At 41.1% G+C, this 20,871-nt stretch overlaps 1 protein-coding gene across 16 annotated transcripts in view; it reads right to left on the reverse strand.

Moving 5' to 3' along the window:
* Nucleotides 1-8,965: 8,965 nt before the first annotated feature.
* Nucleotides 8,966-20,871, reverse strand: part of Nin (ninein) — a 102,377-nt gene continuing 90,471 nt past the window's right edge. For 7 of the 16 annotated variants that reach the window (XM_006515530.3, XM_006515528.3, XM_006515532.2 and 4 more), the window contains 3 exons: nucleotides 18,365-18,562; nucleotides 15,104-15,217; nucleotides 8,966-12,487 (listed from right to left, as the gene is read on the reverse strand). In XM_006515530.3, coding sequence (XP_006515593.1) covers nucleotides 12,278-12,487; nucleotides 15,104-15,217; nucleotides 18,365-18,562 — 522 coding nt within the window. In that variant the 3' untranslated portion in view covers nucleotides 8,966-12,277. Of the gene's footprint in view, nucleotides 12,488-15,103; nucleotides 15,218-16,261; nucleotides 16,794-18,364; nucleotides 18,563-19,811; nucleotides 19,873-20,871 lie in introns of those variants that run through there. The other 9 variants (XR_001780420.2, XR_872709.2, XR_003949996.1 and 6 more) reach the window with 4 other exon arrangements.

Below are 20,871 nucleotides of genomic sequence, written 5' to 3' on the forward strand. Positions count from 1 at the left end.
TAGATCTTCTCCCAATGTCTTTTAGTTAATTTGGCTAAGGGTTTATAAATATTACTGATTTTCTCAAAGGCCAACTCTTCATTTCATTGATTTTTTGGTATATTTTGTGTGTGTGTGTGTTTCTATTTTATTGATTACAGCCCTATGTTTAACTGTTTTTTTACCATCTACTCCTTTTGAGTGCTATTTCTCTTCTTTGTTCTATAGCTTCCAGGTGTGCCATTTAGTTGCTAATATGAAATCACTCCACTTTTTAAAAAGGTAGTTACTTAGTGCTGCAAGTCTGCCTCTTAAAACCACCTTGTGTCCCATACCTTTGGGTACACTGTATTTTCATTTTCACTTAATTCTAAAAGATTCTTGTTCTCTCTTTCTATTTTATTTTGTTTTAGTTTACTTCAGTTTATTTTCCAAAACAAGCCCTGTCCTGAAACTTGCTCTGTAGACCAGGTTAGCCTTGAACTCAGCGATCCATCAGCCTCCTGAGTGCTGAGATTAAAGTGTGCACCATCACACAGCTTAAATCTCTTTCCTAATTTCTGTTTCAACCCAGTTTTCATTGCCTAGTGAGTTGTTCATTTTCCATGAGTTTGCAGGCTTTCTGTTGTTTCTGTTGTTGATACCCAGCTTTAATCTCTGGCAGTCAGGTAGGATGCAGGGAGTTATTTCAATTTTCTTGTATCTATTGATACTGGCTTCATGTCTATGTATGTGGTCAATTTTGGAGAAAGTTCCATGAGCCACTGAAAAGAAGGGATATTCTTTTATGTTTGGGTGAAATGGTCTGTAAATATCTGTTAGGTCTATTTGACTTATGATGTCCTATAGGTACAGCATTTCTCAGTTTAGCTTTTGTCTGAAAAACCTGACTAGTGACAAGATTGGTGTATTGAAATCATCCATTATCACTGTGTGAGGGTCAACATGTGATTTTTTTTTTTTTTTAGCTGTAATAGTATTTCTATGAAATTGGCTTCCCTTGTGTTTGGTGAATAGATGTTTAGAATTGTAACATCCTCTTGATTCCCCCCCCCCCTTAGATGAGTATGCAGTGTCTTTCCTTATCTCTTCTGATTAGTTTTTATTGGAAGTCTAATTTGTCAAATAATAAAATGGCTATACTGGCTTACTTCTTGAGTCCATTTGCTTGGAATATCTTTTTCCATACTTTTACCTCAAAGTGATGACTATCCTTGATATTAAGTGTGCTTCATGGATGCAACAGGATGGATCCTGTTTTTTAATTGAATCTGTTAGTTTGTGTCTTTAGGGGGATTTGAGACCATTGATATTGAGAGCAATATTAACAGGGTTTGCTGATTCCTGATATTTTGTTGGTATGTTATGTCCCCCCCACCCTTCTGGTTTGCTGGTCTGGATTTCTTTTTTCTTGTGTTTTCTTGGGTGTGGTTAACTTATTCAGGTTGAAGCTTTGCTTCTAGCATCTTTTGTAGGAGCTGAATTTGCAGATAGATACTGCTTAAATTTGATTTGTGTGTGTGTTTCCTTCATCTATAGTGACTGAACATTTTGCTGGGTATTATAATCTGGGTTGGCATCTGGGCTAGTAGTTTCTTAAAATTTGTAGGCCATCTATGCAGACCCTTCTGACTCTTAGCATCTCCGATGAGATGTCAGGTACTGTTTTAATGGGTCTGCCATTATATGATACTTGCCTTTTTCTCTTACAGCTCTAATAATCTTTGTTCTCTACAATCAGTAATGCTTTGACTATTGTATGACATGGGGAAATTTTTTTCTGGTCCAAACCATTTGGTGTTCTAAATACATCTTATATCTTGATAGACACTCTCTTCTTTAGATTTAGGGGAATTTTTTTTTTTTATGATTTTGTTAAAAATATCCTTTGTGCCTTTGGCCTGGGTTTCTTCTCCTTCCTCTCTTCCTAACACTCATAGGGTTAGTCTTCTCTTGGCTTCCCAGATTTCCTGGGTGGTTTGTGCCTGGATTTTTTCAGGTTTAACATTTTCTTTGACTGGGGCATTCATTTCTTTGATCTTGTTTTTAGTGCCTGAACCTCTCTTTCATCTCTTGTGTTCTCCTGGTAAGGCTTGGTTAGGCCTCTGAGGTTCCTGTTGGACTTCCTAAAATTTTCATTTCCAGTTTTTCCTCAGGTTGGGTTTTCTTAAATGATTTCTACTTTCATGTCTTGAACTGTTTACATAATTTCATTCTATTATTTATATTTGCACAGACTTCATTAGTGGATCTAATCATATCCTTTTTGAGATCTTTGAGCATATTCATAATAGCTGTTTTGAAATCCCGACTTTTCCTTCAATTACATTGCATTTCTTGGGGCTTACTGTAGTAGGGTTGCTAGGCTCTGGTGGAAGCATATTGTCCTGGGTGTTAATGGCTGTCTTTTTTTAAATCTGGATTTGGGATGACTATCATTGTAGGTATTGATATCTTATCTTGTCTGTGTTGGGTGGGTGTTCCATGCCTTGGTTTCTGTTGCCCTCTTTGGATCTTAGGAATGTGTGGTGGCTGTAGGTTCCTGGGTAGGGACTGCTTCTGAGTGGCCGCCAGTGTTCTGGGTAGAGTGTATATCTTGGTATTTGAGACAGATGCAAAGGGATGAGGATAGTTTAGAAGGAGGGTAGGACTGAAAGAGTTCACAGGAAGCAGGAAATCTGGATCTACCAAAAGGTTAACAGTGGAGTCCCCGGGAGAGGCAGGACAGACCCTTAAAAGTGCTTCACTAGAGAGCAGGGGGTGAAACCGACGAACTGGAAATAGAGAACAGGAAGGAGAGTGATGGTTTGAACATGTGTGGCTCATGGGAAGTAGCACCATTAGGAGGTGTGGCCTTGTTGGACTAAATGTGTCCTTGGAGGAAGTGTGTCACTGTATAGGTTCCTAGTGCTCAAGATCTGCCCAGTGTAGGAAAAAGAGCCTCTTCCTGGCTGCCTGCAGAAGCCAGTCTCCTTTGGCTGCCTTTGGATCAAGATGCAGAACTCTTGGCTCCTCCACCACTGTGTCTGCCTGCGTGCTGCCATGCTTCCTGCCATGATGATAATGGACTGAAACTCTGAAACTGTAAGCCAGCCCCAGTGAAATGTTTGCCTTTATAAGAGTTGCCTTGGTCATGGTGTCTCTTTACAGCAATGAAAACCCTAACTAAGACATTCACCTATTTGATACCCAAATCTGTATAACCAGTGAGATCCCAGGTAGAGAGTACCTCTGGGTACTGGCCGCTGACACAAAGGCATGGGATGAAGTAGGGAGGCTGGGTCCCCTGAGAGGACCTGATAAAATCCTCAGAAAATGGAGGCAGAGAGGAAGGATAGACTCCTGCAAGTGGTCTGCTACAGGGATGAGACTTTATTTCTTTTCTTAAAAGTTTATTTTTATTTACATATATTTGCTTGTCTAAGAGCATGTTATATATGTATGGGTGTCCTCAGAGGCTGGATGGAGTTACGGGCAGTTTTGAGCCACCTGACTTAGGTGCTGGGAATCTGACTCAGGTCATCTGGAAGTGCAGCAAGTGCTTTTAACCATTAAGTTATCTCTCCAGCTCCATTTCTTTCAGTTTAAATGTGGGTTCACTGTAGAAGTCATCTGACCTAGAGTTTTCTTTTTAGGGTATCTTCTAGTATAGATTATATTACCTTACCTTATATATATAGTATCTATATATGTAGTATCTGTAATATATGTAGTATATGTATATGTAATATACATATGTAGTATATGTAATATATGTAGTATCTGTTGTCTTTTAACATCCTTCATTCCTGATATTTTTTGGTTTGGATGGGTGGGTTTTTTTTTCTTGCACGCGTATGTTGCATACATGTGTAAGTGCATGTCTGTTCACATATGCATATAGGTACTGGGAATGTGGAGATTAACAACAGGTGTCTTTCTCCATCACTCTGACCTTATACACTGAGGCAGAGACTCTTGCTAACTTGATGCTCACCAATTCTGTTAGTCTAACTGGCCAGCTTGCTCCAAGAATCACCAGTGTCCACTCCCCGGCACTGGGATCACAATCAGGTGCCAGGCCCTCCAGGATCTCCAAGGGCTCTGGGAATCTCAGATCCAGTGTTTGTGCTTGCACGGCAAGTACCCTACCCACTGAGCTGCCTTGCCAGGTCCCTAATACTGGTAATTTGTGTGTTGTCTTTTGCTGATCCGTCAGTCTTGTTTATCAGAACTATCAATCTTGAGAGGAAAGTTTGTAAGTGTCACTGGATTTTTTGGCCTATTATTTTCTACTTTCATTTTAATAGTTCTGGTTCTGATCTTTACTTACTGTTTGTTTTTGTTTTTGTTTTTCTGCTTAATTTGATTTAGTTTGCTCAGAAATAAATATATATTTATTTATAGTTAGATTGGAGGTTGACTTAAATTTACTTTTAAAAAAGATTTATTTTTAGTGTGTGTGTGAATGCCACCTGTGTGCAGGAGCCAGCCAGGTCTAGAGAACAGCATCAGGTTCCCTGGAGCTGGAGTTCGAATGACTGTGAGCAGCTGGTTGGTGTGGGTCTTGGAAACTGAACCTAGGTCCTCTGATAGAGCAGCAACTGAGCCATCTCTCAGCCCCAAGCTAGATTTAGCTTTACTGTCTCTCTGTCTCCATCTCTGTCTCCTCCATCTCTGACTCTCCCTCCCCCTTCCCTTCTCTGTGTTCCAGGGGTATAAATATACCTATAATTACTGCCTTAACCAGATACCAATTTTAAGATATTTTTATCTCCACTCAGTTCAAGACACTTTATTCTTTTGTTTATTTCCCCTTTTAATCTATGAGGGGTACCTTTTTGGAAACATCCAGTTTGGGGACTGGAGACATTGATCAGTGGTTAAGCACTTACTACTCTTGCAGAGGATCCTGGTTCAATTCCCAGTACCCACATGATGATTCACAATTCCATGTAACTACAGTCCCAGGAGATCTGTTGCCCTTTTACAATCCTGCACACACTTGTTGCATGAAGACTCAGGCACACACATATACACATAAAACAAATATGTTTTTTAAACGAATTATCTATTCTCTAAATATTTAGTAACATTTTTAGCTATCTTTGTATTACTAATTTCTGCCTTAATTGTGGTCATAGAATGTACATCTTATGATTTTAATCCTTTCCCATGTATTGAGAATAGTGGAGCACTAGCCAAGTTCCCTCCTGATCAGAGTCCATATCTTCTTAGAAAGAATATTTTCTGATGCTCTTGGTAGGATGTTTCCATAAATGTCAGTTCAAGTTTATTAATCATGTCCAAGTCATAGTGCTCTAGATAGGCAGATTAATTATCCTCCAACGATCTCCATGGCTGAATCCCCAGGACTTGTGAATATATTACATTACAACGCAGACTTTCCAGGCCTGATTAGGAAGAGTACATTTGAATCTTATCACGAAAGCAAATATAGTCGGTTGCTTTGAAACGACAGACTCACTTCATCATTAGACCATGTTATCCAGATAGTGTATGTGAGCAACTATCATTTGTCTACCACTTTAAGGAAAAGCGGTGTTCTATGGGGCGCGAGCAGCTAGTTTGGCATCAAGAGCTACGTAAGTGCTTTTGACTGAGACACTTATGTAAACTTCATTCCTTATGCGTACTTCCCATTTTATATCATAGCATATTAAAATATGTGTATGGAAAGTTTGAGATTATATAGAATTAACAATTTCTTTTGCTTCATCAAGGAAATTCGTGAGTAAAAGTTGTCTTTCCACTACCATCATACTAATAGAATATGAGGGAGAAAAATGAAATGGCTATTAGTATAATTTGGTGCCATCAGTTTTATTTATACTAAAACATCACCATGTTTATCCATTATTGACTTTATAAGTCAATTAAGATGTCAACATAGAGAAAAAAATCAATGCCTTCTAATGAGATAGCTAAGCCACATGGACCTGCTGAAGTGGGTCTTGGGCATCCTTTAGTTTCCATGGTTATCCTTCCTGAACGCTTAGCATATAACTAACATTTACAGGGCCATATGTTATCTTATGATTTTACTTTATATAGTTTGTAGGATCAAGTATTATTATTCCAGTCTTATAAATGCAGCAAAGTCAGAGGAGCCAAATATTAAATACCATTCCATATTAAATTCCATTCCAAACATATCTGCAACTGTTGGTTCATTAGCTCAGGTGAAGCTTTCTTTGCTAGTTTATTTGCCTCTCCTGTAGTATTGAAAACTTACTGAAACAAAGACTTTGTATTTCATTTTTGTATTTTAGCTTCTAGTGAAGTATGTTGTATATAAGATGGAAAACTGATGTAACATGAAGACATTTTATCTTTTGGTTCTTCTCATACCATATACTCATACATAGAAGATAAAAAGCAACTTTAAAAAACTGCATTCTTGCTGGGCAGTGATGGCACACACCTTTAATCCCAGCACTCAGGAGGCAGAGGCAGGCGGATTTCTGAGTTCGAGGCCAGCCTGGTCTACAGAGTGAATTCCAGGACAGCCAGGATTATACAGAGAAACTCTGCCTCAAAAAAACCCAACCAACCAACCAACCTACTTTCTCCTTATAAAAATTATTTAAAACAGGAAGAGATAATATTACTTTCTGGAAATATGACATTGCTCTAGGTGAATGCAGCGAAGGCTGACGAGGCAGGCACACTGTTGTATAGCAGCGGCTCTGGTGGTAGAGTGTATCCTGAGCAGAGATGTGAGGACATGAAGTAGGTGTGAGGATTCCAGCTGTAGATCAGGACGAGGAGGCCCCGTGTGACTGACCTCTCCTGAGGAAGCGACACATCTGCAGAGAACCATCCAGTGTCTATGTGCTGGTTATGTGGCTTCTTTGACAGGGAGCTCACCGAGTTTATCTTCCATTCACCATTTCTCAGATGCTCAGTACTATTCTTGGGGACAGTACAGTCAGGAAGTCTTCTCCGTCCCACATATCCATCTGCTCAGCTCTCTCTATGGTGTGAGACCAGTCTTACTTCAGGGTCAAAGTGCAGTCAATGGAGTGTTATTTGAAAAATAGAATCCAGGGCCTAGCATACTAGATGTTAATATAAAGACAAAATGGTTGCGTTTGATTAGGTTTTGACACCCTAGCCTGCTGCTCTGCCCTCTCCAAGTTCTCTCTCCCCTTCCCCTCCCCCTCCCATGCTTTTGTGTTGGGTGTTAGCTCTCACTTCTGGATGTAAGCCTCCTTAAAGCATTTTTCATACAGTTGATTAGCGTTGTGAACTCCTCAGAGTTGCTTGTCTTGAAAGGACTTTACTGCTTTTGTATTGCTGCAGGACAGTCTTGAGTGAAGCCTCTTTGCAGTTGTTCTGTTTTGGATCTTGGAATGTGCCTCTCCACTTCTTCCTGGCCGGCACTGCCTCTGCTTGGAAAGCTTTAGTCTAATATGTGCACCCCTAGAACTTTTGTTTCATACACTTGACCATTTGACTATAACACGCACACTGAAGTTCTTTCACTTGCCCTGCAGCTCATTGACTGTGTTGTAAGGACTGTGGGCACAGTATATGCCATGGTATAATCGATGGTAGATAGTACAAATGTATATTCACAAACCATGGTGTAAATCATGGTATAATCAACAATAGGAAAGACCTATTGTGTCTGGGGCCGTTTGAGATTGGGGACATGGGACATTCCAGCAGTCCAGGCAGGTGTGGTGAAACAGTGTGGCATTTTCTATTGGGTAACAGAGATTTCTTCAGGTACTGTCGACACCAGCTCTGCGTAGTAAGGGCATCTGGCATCACTGGCAGCCCCAGCAGTAGTGATGGATCCTAAAGCTCTTGTCCTCCAGACAGAAGTGAGTGGTCAGATGCTGCACTGGAGAGGAGCCACACGTGCTCCTGTCGGCAGTGTGGTCAGGCGAGGTGAGGTTGAGTGGCCTGTCACTCTGTACTGGTTGTTGCCACTCTTTTGGAGAAATACTGGGAACTCCTGACAGTTTGGATATTCTGTTCTATTGTTCCTAAAGGACTATTCAACGGTAGCGACTACATCAACACTGACTAAATACTGTTCTGCTACAAGTAGCAGCTGACACTGTGGGATTTTAACAGCAGATCTTGGACCATGAATTTCGACTTCCCTATTTGCTGTCAGGGTAGCCTTGAGTTTCAGTTTTTGCAAGCTTCAGTTTTTTTTTTTTCCATATGTAAATTGGGGATAAATAGTTCCTGTCTCATAAAAGCAGAGTGTGAAATTGGCATAAAACCTTTGACAATGAATGAGACAGGGCTTCTAAGATAGGCGTAGGTCAGCCAACATCCCCCCTGCACATTCCGGGGCTTGGCATATTAACAGCGCGCTTTGGTTTACTTTTGGGGTCTTTTATCATCTGTGTCGTCATTTATGAGCAGCTCAGTTAGAGTCTGAACCTCTCAGATGAAGATGGTCAAGTGGCTCCACTTCCGAGGCATCCTGGATGCCAAGCAGGGCCTCCTAAGGTTAAGTCAAGACTGTGTGAATTACCTGCTGCTACAAGCTGAAGCACCACAAGCTGGCGGGTCTGAATTCCACCACTTCCTTGATGGGAAGGGGATGAATCTCTGCTCCAATTCACATCAAAGCACCTGGGGGAATCTTCTTTTTACCTAATTTATGTGTATGAGTGTGTACCTCCATGGCTTTATGTGTTCCACATGTGTGCATGCAAGTGCTCTTGGGAGCCACAGGAGGGCACTGGATCCCCTGGTGCAGTGCTGAGCTGTCTGATAGAGGTGCTGGGCTCTGAATCGTCATCCTCTCTTCAAGATAGTAAACATTCTTAGCCACTGAACCATTCCAAGTCCCCTGGTGCAATCTTCTTAAAATGATGGTTCTGGCTTAGCATGTAGCTGGGACCAGGACCCTGCATGTGTAGACTTGTTTCCTGCAACATCTTCATACTTTCATTAAAAGTCTAACAATAAACACACCAAAACTGCTCATCAAAACTCCAAGGCAGAAACCCAGAGGCATGTTTGCAAAATTATTTATTTACATTTTAAACTCTTTCTGGGATACAGTGACTAAAGTGAAATTACAAAACCAATATAAACATATTTACATTAATCTTGAACAGAAAACAATTCCGGGGTGGGTTCTAGATTAACTCCAGCTAATTTTGGTTTTACTTCTGGGTTTTAATTGTTTTGTTTTTCATCAATATTCCTTTAAGTCATGTTATGGTAATGTTCTCACAATGAGAATAAACTTACCTTGCATCATCCAAAAAAACAAAATGAAAAGGCACAACTTTAATTTGCTATTAAATAGCTGTCCAGCTGCCTGAAACTCCATCTTCACAGTGCTAAGATGTTCAAGTAGGGGCAGCCACGCTCTCCTGACTGCCTTTCCAGCGAGTGCTTTGCTCCTCAGGCTTCGACCCAGCTTTTGGCTTGGCTAATGACTCACTGGAATGCTATAGCATTGCAGGCAACCCATTCAGAACAGGACTCGACTAACACTGGACTCAGACTTTTGTGACAGGGAATGCCTTTAAGAGATGCTGACAATAGCAGTGCTCTCTTTTTCTTTACTCAGCGAAGTAAAAGGGGGGAATCACACATTTATTTTCCACATGTTAAAAAAAGTTTGCCAAGAAGCCTTAGTTATTTCTTTTTTTTTTTTAAAGTTTCTCAATACCTGCCCTGAATATTGATTTATTACTGAAACTCTAGACCTGTAAGATGTCTTTCATAATCTGTTTATATAAAACATGCTGATAGTCAAATATACAAATAGCACATTGCAGTTTCAAGGAGGGATTCACATTTAAAACGGCTTAGCTGAAATTAGAGCTTTTGAAAACAAATGAAAATACTGTTCTTCATCCTAAAGCACACAGACTTCTCTCCCCTCACAAACTCACTTTAAGAGAAAAGGCCTTTGGATAAAATAAATCCTTTCTCCCCTTAGGGGAAACAACAGAGTAAGGCTTTTAAAAATGAGAAGACAGCAGACAGGGCAATGGAGCGCTTCCCAGCAATGTCTTAGAGTCTAAACCCAGTGCTTGAAAAAGAAAAAGGAAAAGAAAAAGAAAAAGTAGCTATGGCCATAAAACACATAACTTGTGATTTTGGAGAGCGCCACTGGGAAGAAAGTCTGAGAGTTAAATCAACACATGATTGTATGATTTTACATTTGATGTTTTTAAAGCTTTAAGCTATATTCTACATGGCAGTTAAACTCCCTTGCTAAAAGATTTCTAAAATATAAACTGCTGCATGAATGTATAAGTTTAAGATATCTATAGACATTTCTCATATTGATCTTCCCTCCTCCCTATTTAGTAAGTGGGGTAAAGCAAGAAATTAACATTTTACTAAAGTAGCATTTTGATTTTGGGTGAAACAATTCTAAATGAACTCTAAAACTTTTCAAAAAATCATATTTACAGTCATTGTACAACTCTTTATGTACACATGAATACAAATTTATAAGAAACACCAACCTATACTTTTTATAATATAAAATAAAATTAAGAAGCACACACAGAAGGCCCCATGGCAGGCAGCTGTTGGAGAAATGTGCTTGCTGTTTAGTTCCAGTGAAATTAACCTTCAGAACCTGAAGCTTCCACAGGACTACTTCATACGACACAGTTTACCTCTGACCTGAGTCTAGGCCTCGACACAGTTTTCTGCTAAAGCTAATACAAGTACTGAGTAGAAAGATTTAGAGGAGGCATAGTGCCAGTGGTCAAATATTTAGATGTATGACTCTAGGGAAAGATTGATTCTTTCCCCAGTGGGAAATCAGGATCTTCTGATAGGCATAGTAGTGCAAACCCAGTGTGAACTGCTGGAGCACAGACAGTGTAATGAACTTGGTAGAGGGAGCTCTGTGCTGGTGGGTCTCGATAGTTGGGTCCCAAAGAGTCATGGTGGAATGGAAATGGCTCAAGATTTCCTCACAGTCATGTCACTTCTCAGCCTGACTTGTCTTGTGTCCCTTCCCAAACACAGCGGTTTACTTTTCTCTTGTACCCCTTGTAAAGTGACGCTCTAATTTCTCCCCTTTACCCTTGATAGCCAATGTTTTCCACAGTACGAAATTCGTAAGTTCAGATATATGAGGTATCAAAAGGTCAGAAGCACGGAATTCTTGACCTGTATTAAACAAACAGTAAAAACTCTTCATAAGTAGGAGAGGTTTTTAACTCTACAGTCAAGGCCTTTACAGATAATTAAGTGCACTAAAACGTAGAAGTAAAAAGTCTATGGCTGTTAATATATAAGACAAAAAAGGTTGTGTGGTTTACACATCTCTGGCCAAGCCTTCTCTGAACAGAACTGCAGCCAGCCGATTAATTCAAAGAGACTAAAGTATTGTAAGCCGAATGATGTCAGTACACAGTTCTTAGGCCAGGCAGCAAGTAGTTCAGGAAGACAGTTTAAAAATCATTCCCTGAGCTTTTGATACAAACTCAAAGGTATGTCACGAACTCCAAGGCTTGGGAGAGACGAAACTACGTCCACCACGCTCCACGTGATCTTCTTCCAAGAGTGGCTTTTTACTCCAAAGTGGTCGGTCTGTCCGTAGGCTCACTATAGTTCAGTAATGTTACGAGTACAGTTTTAACAATTTTTTAGAAGACAGGGTCCCAAACAAAAGCTTTAGGAGGAGGAGAAAGGGCTGTTTAAAGAAAGTAAAGCTTTATCCTTAGTTAAGAGTGCAGCTGAGTAAGTTCTGAATCTGTTGTACAGCAAGAGTAGGAAGAATGGCATCAGAAGTCAGAGTTTTATAGAACTTGGACTTCTCTGATCTCGGTGGCTAGCTACTGGGTGGCTAGCTACTGGCCAAGCCTTCTCTGAACACAACTGCAGTCAGCCGATTAATTCAAAGAGACTAAAGTATTGTAAGCCGAATGATTTCAGTACTTAAATGTTTTCAAAAACAATTATAATAATAACCACTTTAGTTAGATATCAAACTTAAAAAGAACCTGGATTGCATACACCGATAATAGCAGTTTTAAAACATTAAAAACTAGGACTTGAAGGTCCTTAACTTAATTTCATTCTTGGTAGCTATCCAGAACATACTGTAAAAGTTCAGTGCTTATGAGTAATTTAAATAGTGAAATTTAAATAGTGATTTGTGAAATTCCAATAAGCACCCATTTGGAGCCTCCAATTCCATTGCTGGCAGACTTCGGGTAGGCTTGATTTCAAGCCGCTGAAAATTTTTGGTTAGAGGGTTCGGAGAGCCTATTAAGACGTTCCAATAGTGTCAGGAAAGCGCACAAATGCAAGTGCGCCCTTTGGTGTGCATCCTTTGGGCTGGCTATGACCTCAGAGGAGGCATAGAAGTCAGTGGTGCTGGTGCCAGGTTCCTGACGATGGTACTGAGGCTGGCAATCTTCTCTTCTAGGAGGAAATTTCTCTTTTCTGCTGTCTTCTGGCGCTGTTCAGTCATCTCCAGAGCTTTCAACAACTGGGCATTTTCGACATACAAATCCTTCACCACGGCATCTGTTTTTGTGTTCTTGCAGAGCTAGGACAGAACCAGAAACATCTTGATTCCATTTCTGTTAACCAGTCCCAATTTAAAACAGGGGAAGTTACTTAATAACGGCAGATCAGTTCTGCTAGCTGTGCACTTTGTAATAGTAATTTTTACCAGTGTATATGCAAACAGAAATGTGGATTCATTCTGTTTGTATTCCCAAATATCAAGTCTGATACTAAAGCCATACTACAAAACAAAGAGTAGATTATTTTTTAAGGGCTCCAAAATGAATTTTTTCCCACCTAAATATGTGCTATTCCTTTATTCATCTTTAAAAAAATACCAAAAATGCTTGTCCAACATAGCATTTTGAGATGACAACTGCATTAACATCCGCTCTTAACAAATGTGCTTCACTACTCAACACTACAACCTGTAATATTTATAAATACAACAAGATGTCTCAACATGTAGCTCAGGAATCGTTTTGGCAATTGCTTCCCTTAACCCCATTTTCCTCTCTTCTCTACCAACCCCTCCCACAAAGGTATACCCTCTCTTATAGTTAAGAGTATTGAGAGGGCACATTTGTTAGCCAAACTTGGTACCTTAATTCTTGCTTCTGTCCCTGCCTTCAATCTTCTTTCCCACATCTTATACTCCTCATTGTATAGCAGACTCAAGCAGGTAACACAATAACGAGTGGCTACAGAATGGCTGGTTTATGACCATTTCTAGGGTCATAACAATTTAGGCAACGGCAGGTATAGTACACCTGAGAACTTACTTGTGACTGAAATGTCATAACTCACCATTCCTTCCTTCCCCCAATTCTCTTTCAACTAAGACATTTCAATGACCCTTCATTGCCTAGAGGACAAGATTCAAAAACTATTAGGCATAGAAATAAATGCTTTCTCCTTAGCGGATTCTCCTCTCCTTTCTAGTCTCTTCTCTTAGGACAGCATGGGCTAGCAGTGGCTTGCATTTATAGACGCGCACACCCTGTGTGTTTTCCCCATTCTGTGAAGCTACTGCAGCCTAGACTGCCTCCCTATATCTGCCTACCCAGCTCTCTAGATTCGCTTTAAGAAGCCTTCAGGAAGCTCTCTTTAGGCTTCTAGATCTTGTGATCCCATACTGAAAATAGAGTTATCTCTTGTTTATTTTTAAAGCTTCCATCTGGAGAAATTCTTGGCTTCTTGTAGGCATGCTAGAATTTACATTCCACATGCCCAGGGCCTTCACTTTGTTGACAGCTGAGTCTCTAGTGCCCAGAACAGGATGTGACACGTAGCAACTTGTGCTGGCCACAGGAACACACAAAGGATTGCCTGGACAAATGCTCACAAATGGGTTTTTCCGCCCGACTCCTCTGTTTAAGATACAGAGCAAAGGAACATTTCTGCATGCACCTGTTCTTGCATGCATCTGCTCTTGCATGCATCTGCATTCAGACCTCTCTCCTGGAATTGATGCTCTTAGGTTTTATGAATTTACAAAACCAGGGTTGGCAAATTCCGCTCTGTACCCAACCAGTTTGTCTCAGTCTCAGTTTTCTGGGAGGCGGTCACGTTTGACAAGGGGGGGCTTCTTTTTTGCATACACAGGTAGTTTTTAAACAGAGTGGTCATGTCTGTAATTAGCAGGTAAAAAGATCAAGTTGTTTAACAGTCTAGAACCAGGAGTTCAGACCCCACACAAAGCATATCCTTTTGGAGCCTGGTGATAGCCATAAGATACTTAAAATATTTGTTTGCTTGATTATTTAATGTGTGTGTGTGGGGGGGGGGCATGCGTATATATGTGTGTGGAAGTCAGAGGACAACTTATGGGAACTGATTCTCTCATTCTACCACATATGGTCCAGATATTGAACTCAGGCTGTCGGGCTTGGGGGCAAAACATCTCATCAGCCCAAGGTACAGGGAACAGGAAAGCCAGTGTTACACTTATTACCCAATTTAAAAAACCAAATGTATCCTTTTCTGTTTACTTAGAGATGTATATTTCATATCTTGGATTAAAAAAAAATCTGTATTTGGTTTGAGCCACTGAACTTCATTAGGAACACTTTGGGTAAGAGTTTCTGTTAGCAGATATATATTTATAAAATTGTGGACAACTGTATATGGCCTCAGTGGAGTTTTGGAAAAAAAAAATGTGGAATGCAGAATTCCTATTTTGAGGCTTATATGAAAGTGATTCCTAAGTTTTCTAGACATCTCCAGCAGAATTAACATGTATTAACAACACAAATTAATAGCAATACAAAGATGCAAAATCTGAAGTTAAGACTGGAATGTTGAGGCTAGAGAGATAGCTCAGCCAATAAAGTGATAAAATGAGAAAGGCAGTTCCCAGATTAAAAAACTGGATATAGCGAGTGGTTCACGGAGGGAATCCCTGTGCTGAGGAAGAGATGGGTCTAGCCTAATCAGAGAGACCCAGGTCCTCTAAACAACACTGGACAGCTCCCAAGGACTAATACCTGAGGTTGTGTGTGCATGCACGCACACACACACACACGCGCACACACACGCACGCACGCACACACACACACGCACACACATGCACGCACATACACACACACACACACGCACACACAGAGTCTGTATACAAACTGGAATGTCAGGACAAATAGAAGTGACAGAGGCTTACTTGTTCTTTGAGCTGGTTTACTTTTTCTTGAAGAAGTCTCTTCACCAGCTTTAGTTTTTGTTCAACTTCTATCATTCGTTCTTCCATGAGATTTACAAGGTGTTCCTGGTTTCCCTAACGAGAAGAGGGAGAAAGAAGTGTATTATCATTTGAAAATCATGCCAACTAGAGGTACTGGTAATGACTCTCCCCATAGGAGACACGGAGAGGCCAGCCGGTGCTTTCCTTCATAACCAGAGGATAGGTTTCTGATGTAATGGGAGTTCTAGGTACTGCACACATGGACAATACCTTAGAAAAGTAGCATTATCATAGAGGAATCCAGGAAGAGACCAGGCTCTTACCTTGGCTCATCATCCCCTGAGGTCAATTCTTAAACTCCCAACTGAAACCCATGTGCACTTTTAACATAGTGGCTATTCAAAGTAAATTAAAACAGGGGACCGACTTTCCACTGTGAGTTGTGTCTTTGTGATCCTGTAGGCCTCTGAACACTGCAAACACTGGGTTATTTGGGGTTGCCTCATGCTTCCCATCAGCTGCAGCACACATCTCTCATTCTCCTTTGAAATGACTGGTGACCATCCAAGGATTGGTTCTTTTCTTCATCATACTGAACTTCTTCCTGCCAGTTACCCGACTCATCTGATTCCCAGTGACTTGTCAATGTAAAGCAAACATTGGACTAGAGGATTCATTTACCATCAGAGCAGGTTAGAGGTGAAAACATCTCCTCACAGACATTCAAACCTAGATAAAACCACAGGACAGGAAGAGGCGTGGCCTTTCCTCTCCTCCTCCTACAACAAGGGTGGGAGTGAGGAGACTTGAGTTGAGGAAGCAAAGTGACCTTGAGAGAGACGACACTGCTCATACCCTCACTTATAAAAATGCCTACACCAGGAATTTCACATTTTAGGAGGTACTTCAAGTCCTTGAGATTATTATCAATTATTATTATTGTGGTTCAGGTGTTAGCGATTGGGTAATAGCTAAGTATTTTTTAAAAGACATATTTTGAAAAGAATGGAGGCTGCTCAAACCTGAGCTGAAATATGACTGATGCTTGCTTCAGAAAACAAAACAGAAAACCACAGTAGCAGGTAATTCAACAGACACTGAGTGCTACAAAGGAGAAGGCAGAAGAAAAACAAAGAAGACAGTCATACATTTAAATTTTATTTTATTGTTGCATCAAAATTTCCCTTTTTTCTGTCAAAAGTATGATACATCTTATACAAAACAGTATAAATAACCCTGATTTTCTTCAAATTCCATATATAAAAGTAGTACCTTCTTTTAAAAATAATTAACAACATATGGAATTAGAAAATATATAGAATATATCCTTTCAAGACTCTTAAATCCACTCTTTAAACCATATAAATAAGCTGATTTGTAGCAAGCAGAAGTTTGTGACTGAATCACAAAGTCTTTCATGTCTACATAAGTAAGAGACAATACTGTGAAGGCTTTAACAGTGATGGTAACAGTCAAATATTTTAAAAGAGCACTTGATTCCAACATGTCCCAGCTCATGTCTGTGTGCGGTGTGCATGTACGTGTGTGCATGTGTGCATTTAAGACTCTGTCGTGGTAACAAATGCCATCAACAGCAGCCCAGTTTTCAGAGGTGCCCAATCCTTCTGCAGGAATCTGCATGCACAGCTCGCTGCTCCAGTAGCAAAGCCTAGGGAAAGAAGGCAGTGGGATACTTCACCCTGGTGTCAAGGTTAGGGGGGGGGTCAAGTCCACACACTTACAATACAAACACATTCCTGCAAGCACACACAGTCACACTCCACGTGCAAGCAAAGCAACACAAAGGCAGACGAAACTCCTCACTCTGTTCACAGGCACCGTGCAGATTTGTATAATGTGCAGTTTTCTGAAAATTAGAGTCAGCTCAGCAGCCAGAAAAAGAAAAAAGCCTAGAAGCCATTCTACTGCATAACAAACAAGCTCTTCTCTGGCTGAAGGATTTTCTTAATAGTTTCTGTCTAATACTGGAGTTATTGGCATAGGTTTTTTTTTTCTTTTGTAATTCTCAAATATTGATGAGCAGACTAGGAAAAGCATACTTTACAAAACAGTGCGTCTGGGAGAGCAATGAGTACATCTTAGCCACATCACTAGGGGAGCCTTTCAAAAACAGGACAAGGCTTCAGATTTCGACTACACAACGAAGCGCTGAAGCTTCCCTTTCGTACTGAGCCATAGCCGTTTTTATTATAAAATGCCACCCCAATGCTGGGAGTGGAGGTGGTCTGTGGCAAGCAGGAGCAGAGCTTGAGCCGTCCACCCTGACAATCACCTTAAAAGCTGACTCTAATAACGGGAGGTGAGGATGGCACACAGAACGCGGCTACAACGTGGCCTGTTAGAGCAAGCACATAAAGACTTCTGGAGGTTTTGTTAAGAAGAATGAGCGGATGGCACGGCTCGGCTCAGCACGGCTCGACACAGCACGGTATGGGACAGCGTGGCACAACATGGCACAGCACGGCACAGCACAACACAGCTATCTACCAATAAGAGGAGAGAGCAGAGTGGACCATGCAGCCTCCTAAGCTAAGGTGACTGGCAAAGCTCCTCTGAGGGGATTAAGAAACTGGAAAACTTCTTATCAAATATTAACTGGGCCTTAAGCATTTCTAAACTAGAAAGAATTGACAAAGGAGACATTTTATTTTTATTTCTCACTAGTAATTATATGGGTAAGAATAAATTTGGGAAAAATGGAGATTATGTACTAAGGAGGAATAACTATTTGCAGCTTAAGTGTTTTTTTGAATTTGATTCTTTGAAATATTGAGTGAAATGAACTAGGTAACTAAGAACAGGGTGCTAACGAACTGCATATTCTATATCATTGGTTATAAAGAACCCCTGCCTGTGACTTCTCAGACCTTGGCGGGCCACACCGCATGGGAGAACTGAGACTGTCTGTCAGCAGAGATACCTACCCCAGGATTGAGCTTGTGACAAGACTGTTGGGCCAACTATGTACTATACACAAGTAACCCTGATCCTCCGTCATATGCAAGTGTGCAAAGGAGGCCCAGCATATAGACCTGCTGACTTATAAGCAGAGAGCTTGGAAGGAAACTGTAAAACCAAAGCAAGTGTGGCCCTGCAGTTCTGTGGGCACGTACTCATGGGGACAGAACAATGGTGGGACATGGGGTTCTTCATCCCCACCTTTGGACCGGTTTATTTTTCAAACGAAGGTAAAGGGGACGGGAGAAGAACACTCTGTACCTGTGGTGTGTTGGTTTCGGAGGTTCTGTTTTCGAGCTCCTCCTGCAGGTGCTGGCTTCTCTTTTCTGCCTGCAGCAGCTGCTGTTGAAGCTGCAGAAACTGCTCCCTGGGCACCATCGGACAGGCTTGCTGCTGGAGCAACTGCAGATCCCAGTGAGAGGATGGGCTACGCGTCACAGTGGACCTCAGGGGCTGCATCTGAGGGACAAGGACAAAGCTTGGTCAGTGGAGGGCCTTCTACCAAGGAAGGTGCTAAGCAGCGAGTACTGAGCCCAGGATCCATCCCTTCATGGCTTCGTAGTCCCTGGTCCCTTAAACAGGACAAAGCCTGGTGGAAGTGTGTGGGAAGAACCCTTTTGTTGCTCCCTGGAGATAACTCCATTAAGGCTTTCGTAAACATTCTAAGATGTGAAAGAATAGACCGTTCTCACTCCTGAGTGACTATAAGGTATAAGGGTATGAGGTCTATGATATGCATAGCATATCAAAACTATAGCTACGTTTTTTTATTCTAAAACATTCAAACTGCCTTTCCCCCTTTCATTAAAAGTGAGACAGGAGCTGGGAAGATGGGAGAGAGTGCTTTTGCCTTAAGCTTTTCCCATTTTCCTTACTATCATGGAGATTTCTTTGCAAATCTCCATAAACCCATAATTCATTGGCTATGTATCTTCTGACCCCAAATTAACATGTTAAGATTATTGTACTTAAAATTACTTCATCTATCTTAGTTCATCTATTAGGAGTTATCCTTAAATAGCTACAAGACAGGTGTGTGGATCATCAGGTCATAGCCCAGACCACCCAGAACTAAAAGTATAGTTGACAACAGCAAGAAAACAGTGTATCAACATGCCCATGAAATTTAAGGAATGGAAAGGAATGCATTTTAACCAATGGGACATGCTACTTTTCATCTGTCAACACATTCAGCAGACACAGGGCCCAGTGGGAGGCATGCAGTACACATGAGCAGGAACTGAACTCAAGAGGAAGCATCTCCAGGCCTGTGGGAAGGGAAAAGGACCTCTCAACTCAACTAGAATGAAATGTTAGGAAGTTTCAGAGCCACTATCCATTTGTTTTTAATTCCAAGTCTCTGAGGTGGGTCATTATCCATTTTGAAATAGTAGTAGTTGTTGTTGTTGTAGTAGTAGTAATAGTAGTAGTAATAGTTGTAGGTGTGAAAATATCATATTACTTATGATAAAGAGTATGACGGATTATGAACCCACAGGTTTCTAACAGTAGCACACAGTTTTCTTCAAAATGATTTAAATATTGAGGAAACCCCTTAGGTAAATAGACATATTCTACTTCAAAGCAAAGTGGAAAATGAATACTGGCTCTTGTCCATGCACGTATGGCATGATGAACAGAAATGACTGCATGGACACGACGTCGAGGTGTCCCCATGCTGTGAAGGGTCACTGAGAGAGTGTTCTACCTTCGCACGCTAGCTCAGGCACAGAACTGCGCCCCGCTCGGCTGCTTCCAACCACTGAGCTCTAGGCAGAGGATAGCCACAGACAAAGGAAAAACAAGAGAAGATTACAGGCGCTCCAGGAAGAGCAAGGAAAGTACAAGTTACGATAGGGAAGACCGGGACTGTGCACATGAGTAAGAGCATACACGCAACCACGGTCCCCTTTGCTGTATGTCAGCTTACAGTGAGGGGCCTTACAGCTCTGCAGTGCCATCCTCATCTGCTCTAATCTGGTTGAACTTGTGAGGCTTACCCAGATCCACATCCAGTAAGCACCGAGCCTGGGATTACATACGGTGCTGAATGGAGGACACACAGAAGAAAAGCATTTGTTCAGCCCTCTACACTGGGCTGCCAAACGATACAGCTGACAAAAGAACAGCTAAGGTAGTATGTGAACCTTGCTTTGAATATTCAAAATAAATTGCTTTCTTAATATTCAACTGCTGTATTGTTAAAAAATGCTCAGGAACGGGAATCAGTTTCAAGACAGAATTCTTCCATTTTCCAGCCAAATTTGTAATCGTTGATTACACAGGAGTGGGTATGTGTTCACATGTGCCCCTTAAATTAGTTTGTAGAGACGAGGTGGACTTTTCCCAAGGAAGTGTGTATATTAGATAAGAATCATCTAGAAAGATTTTCTCAAAGCCTCTGGCCCCAAAGACGCTGATACAGGAACACTTCCTTGCCTGCTCTTCATACCTCAACCCCACGGGTGGGAAAACGGCCGGAGAGGAAGGAGCGCGTGGATCCCTCGGGTAAGTACAGAAGACAGTGAAGACTCTTTACCACCCTACAATCATACTGCAACCTGACTTCACCAGACTGGTGGGAAGAGCGGTTACTGCTTAAGAGTTAGAGTCGGGAGTGATGAAAGATTTCAGAAACAATGGACTTAACTAAAGCCATTGGATTATAAACTTAAAAAGATGAGTAAAGCTGCAAAGTTGTTCCATACATGTCCCCAAGGTTTAAGAAGTAAAACCACACCCCAAACCCAACTGTATAATTTAAACAT

The sequence above is a fragment of the Mus musculus genome, chromosome 12 (assembly GCF_000001635.26).
Source record: "Mus musculus strain C57BL/6J chromosome 12, GRCm38.p6 C57BL/6J".
Classification (NCBI taxonomy): domain Eukaryota; kingdom Metazoa; phylum Chordata; class Mammalia; order Rodentia; family Muridae; genus Mus; species Mus musculus.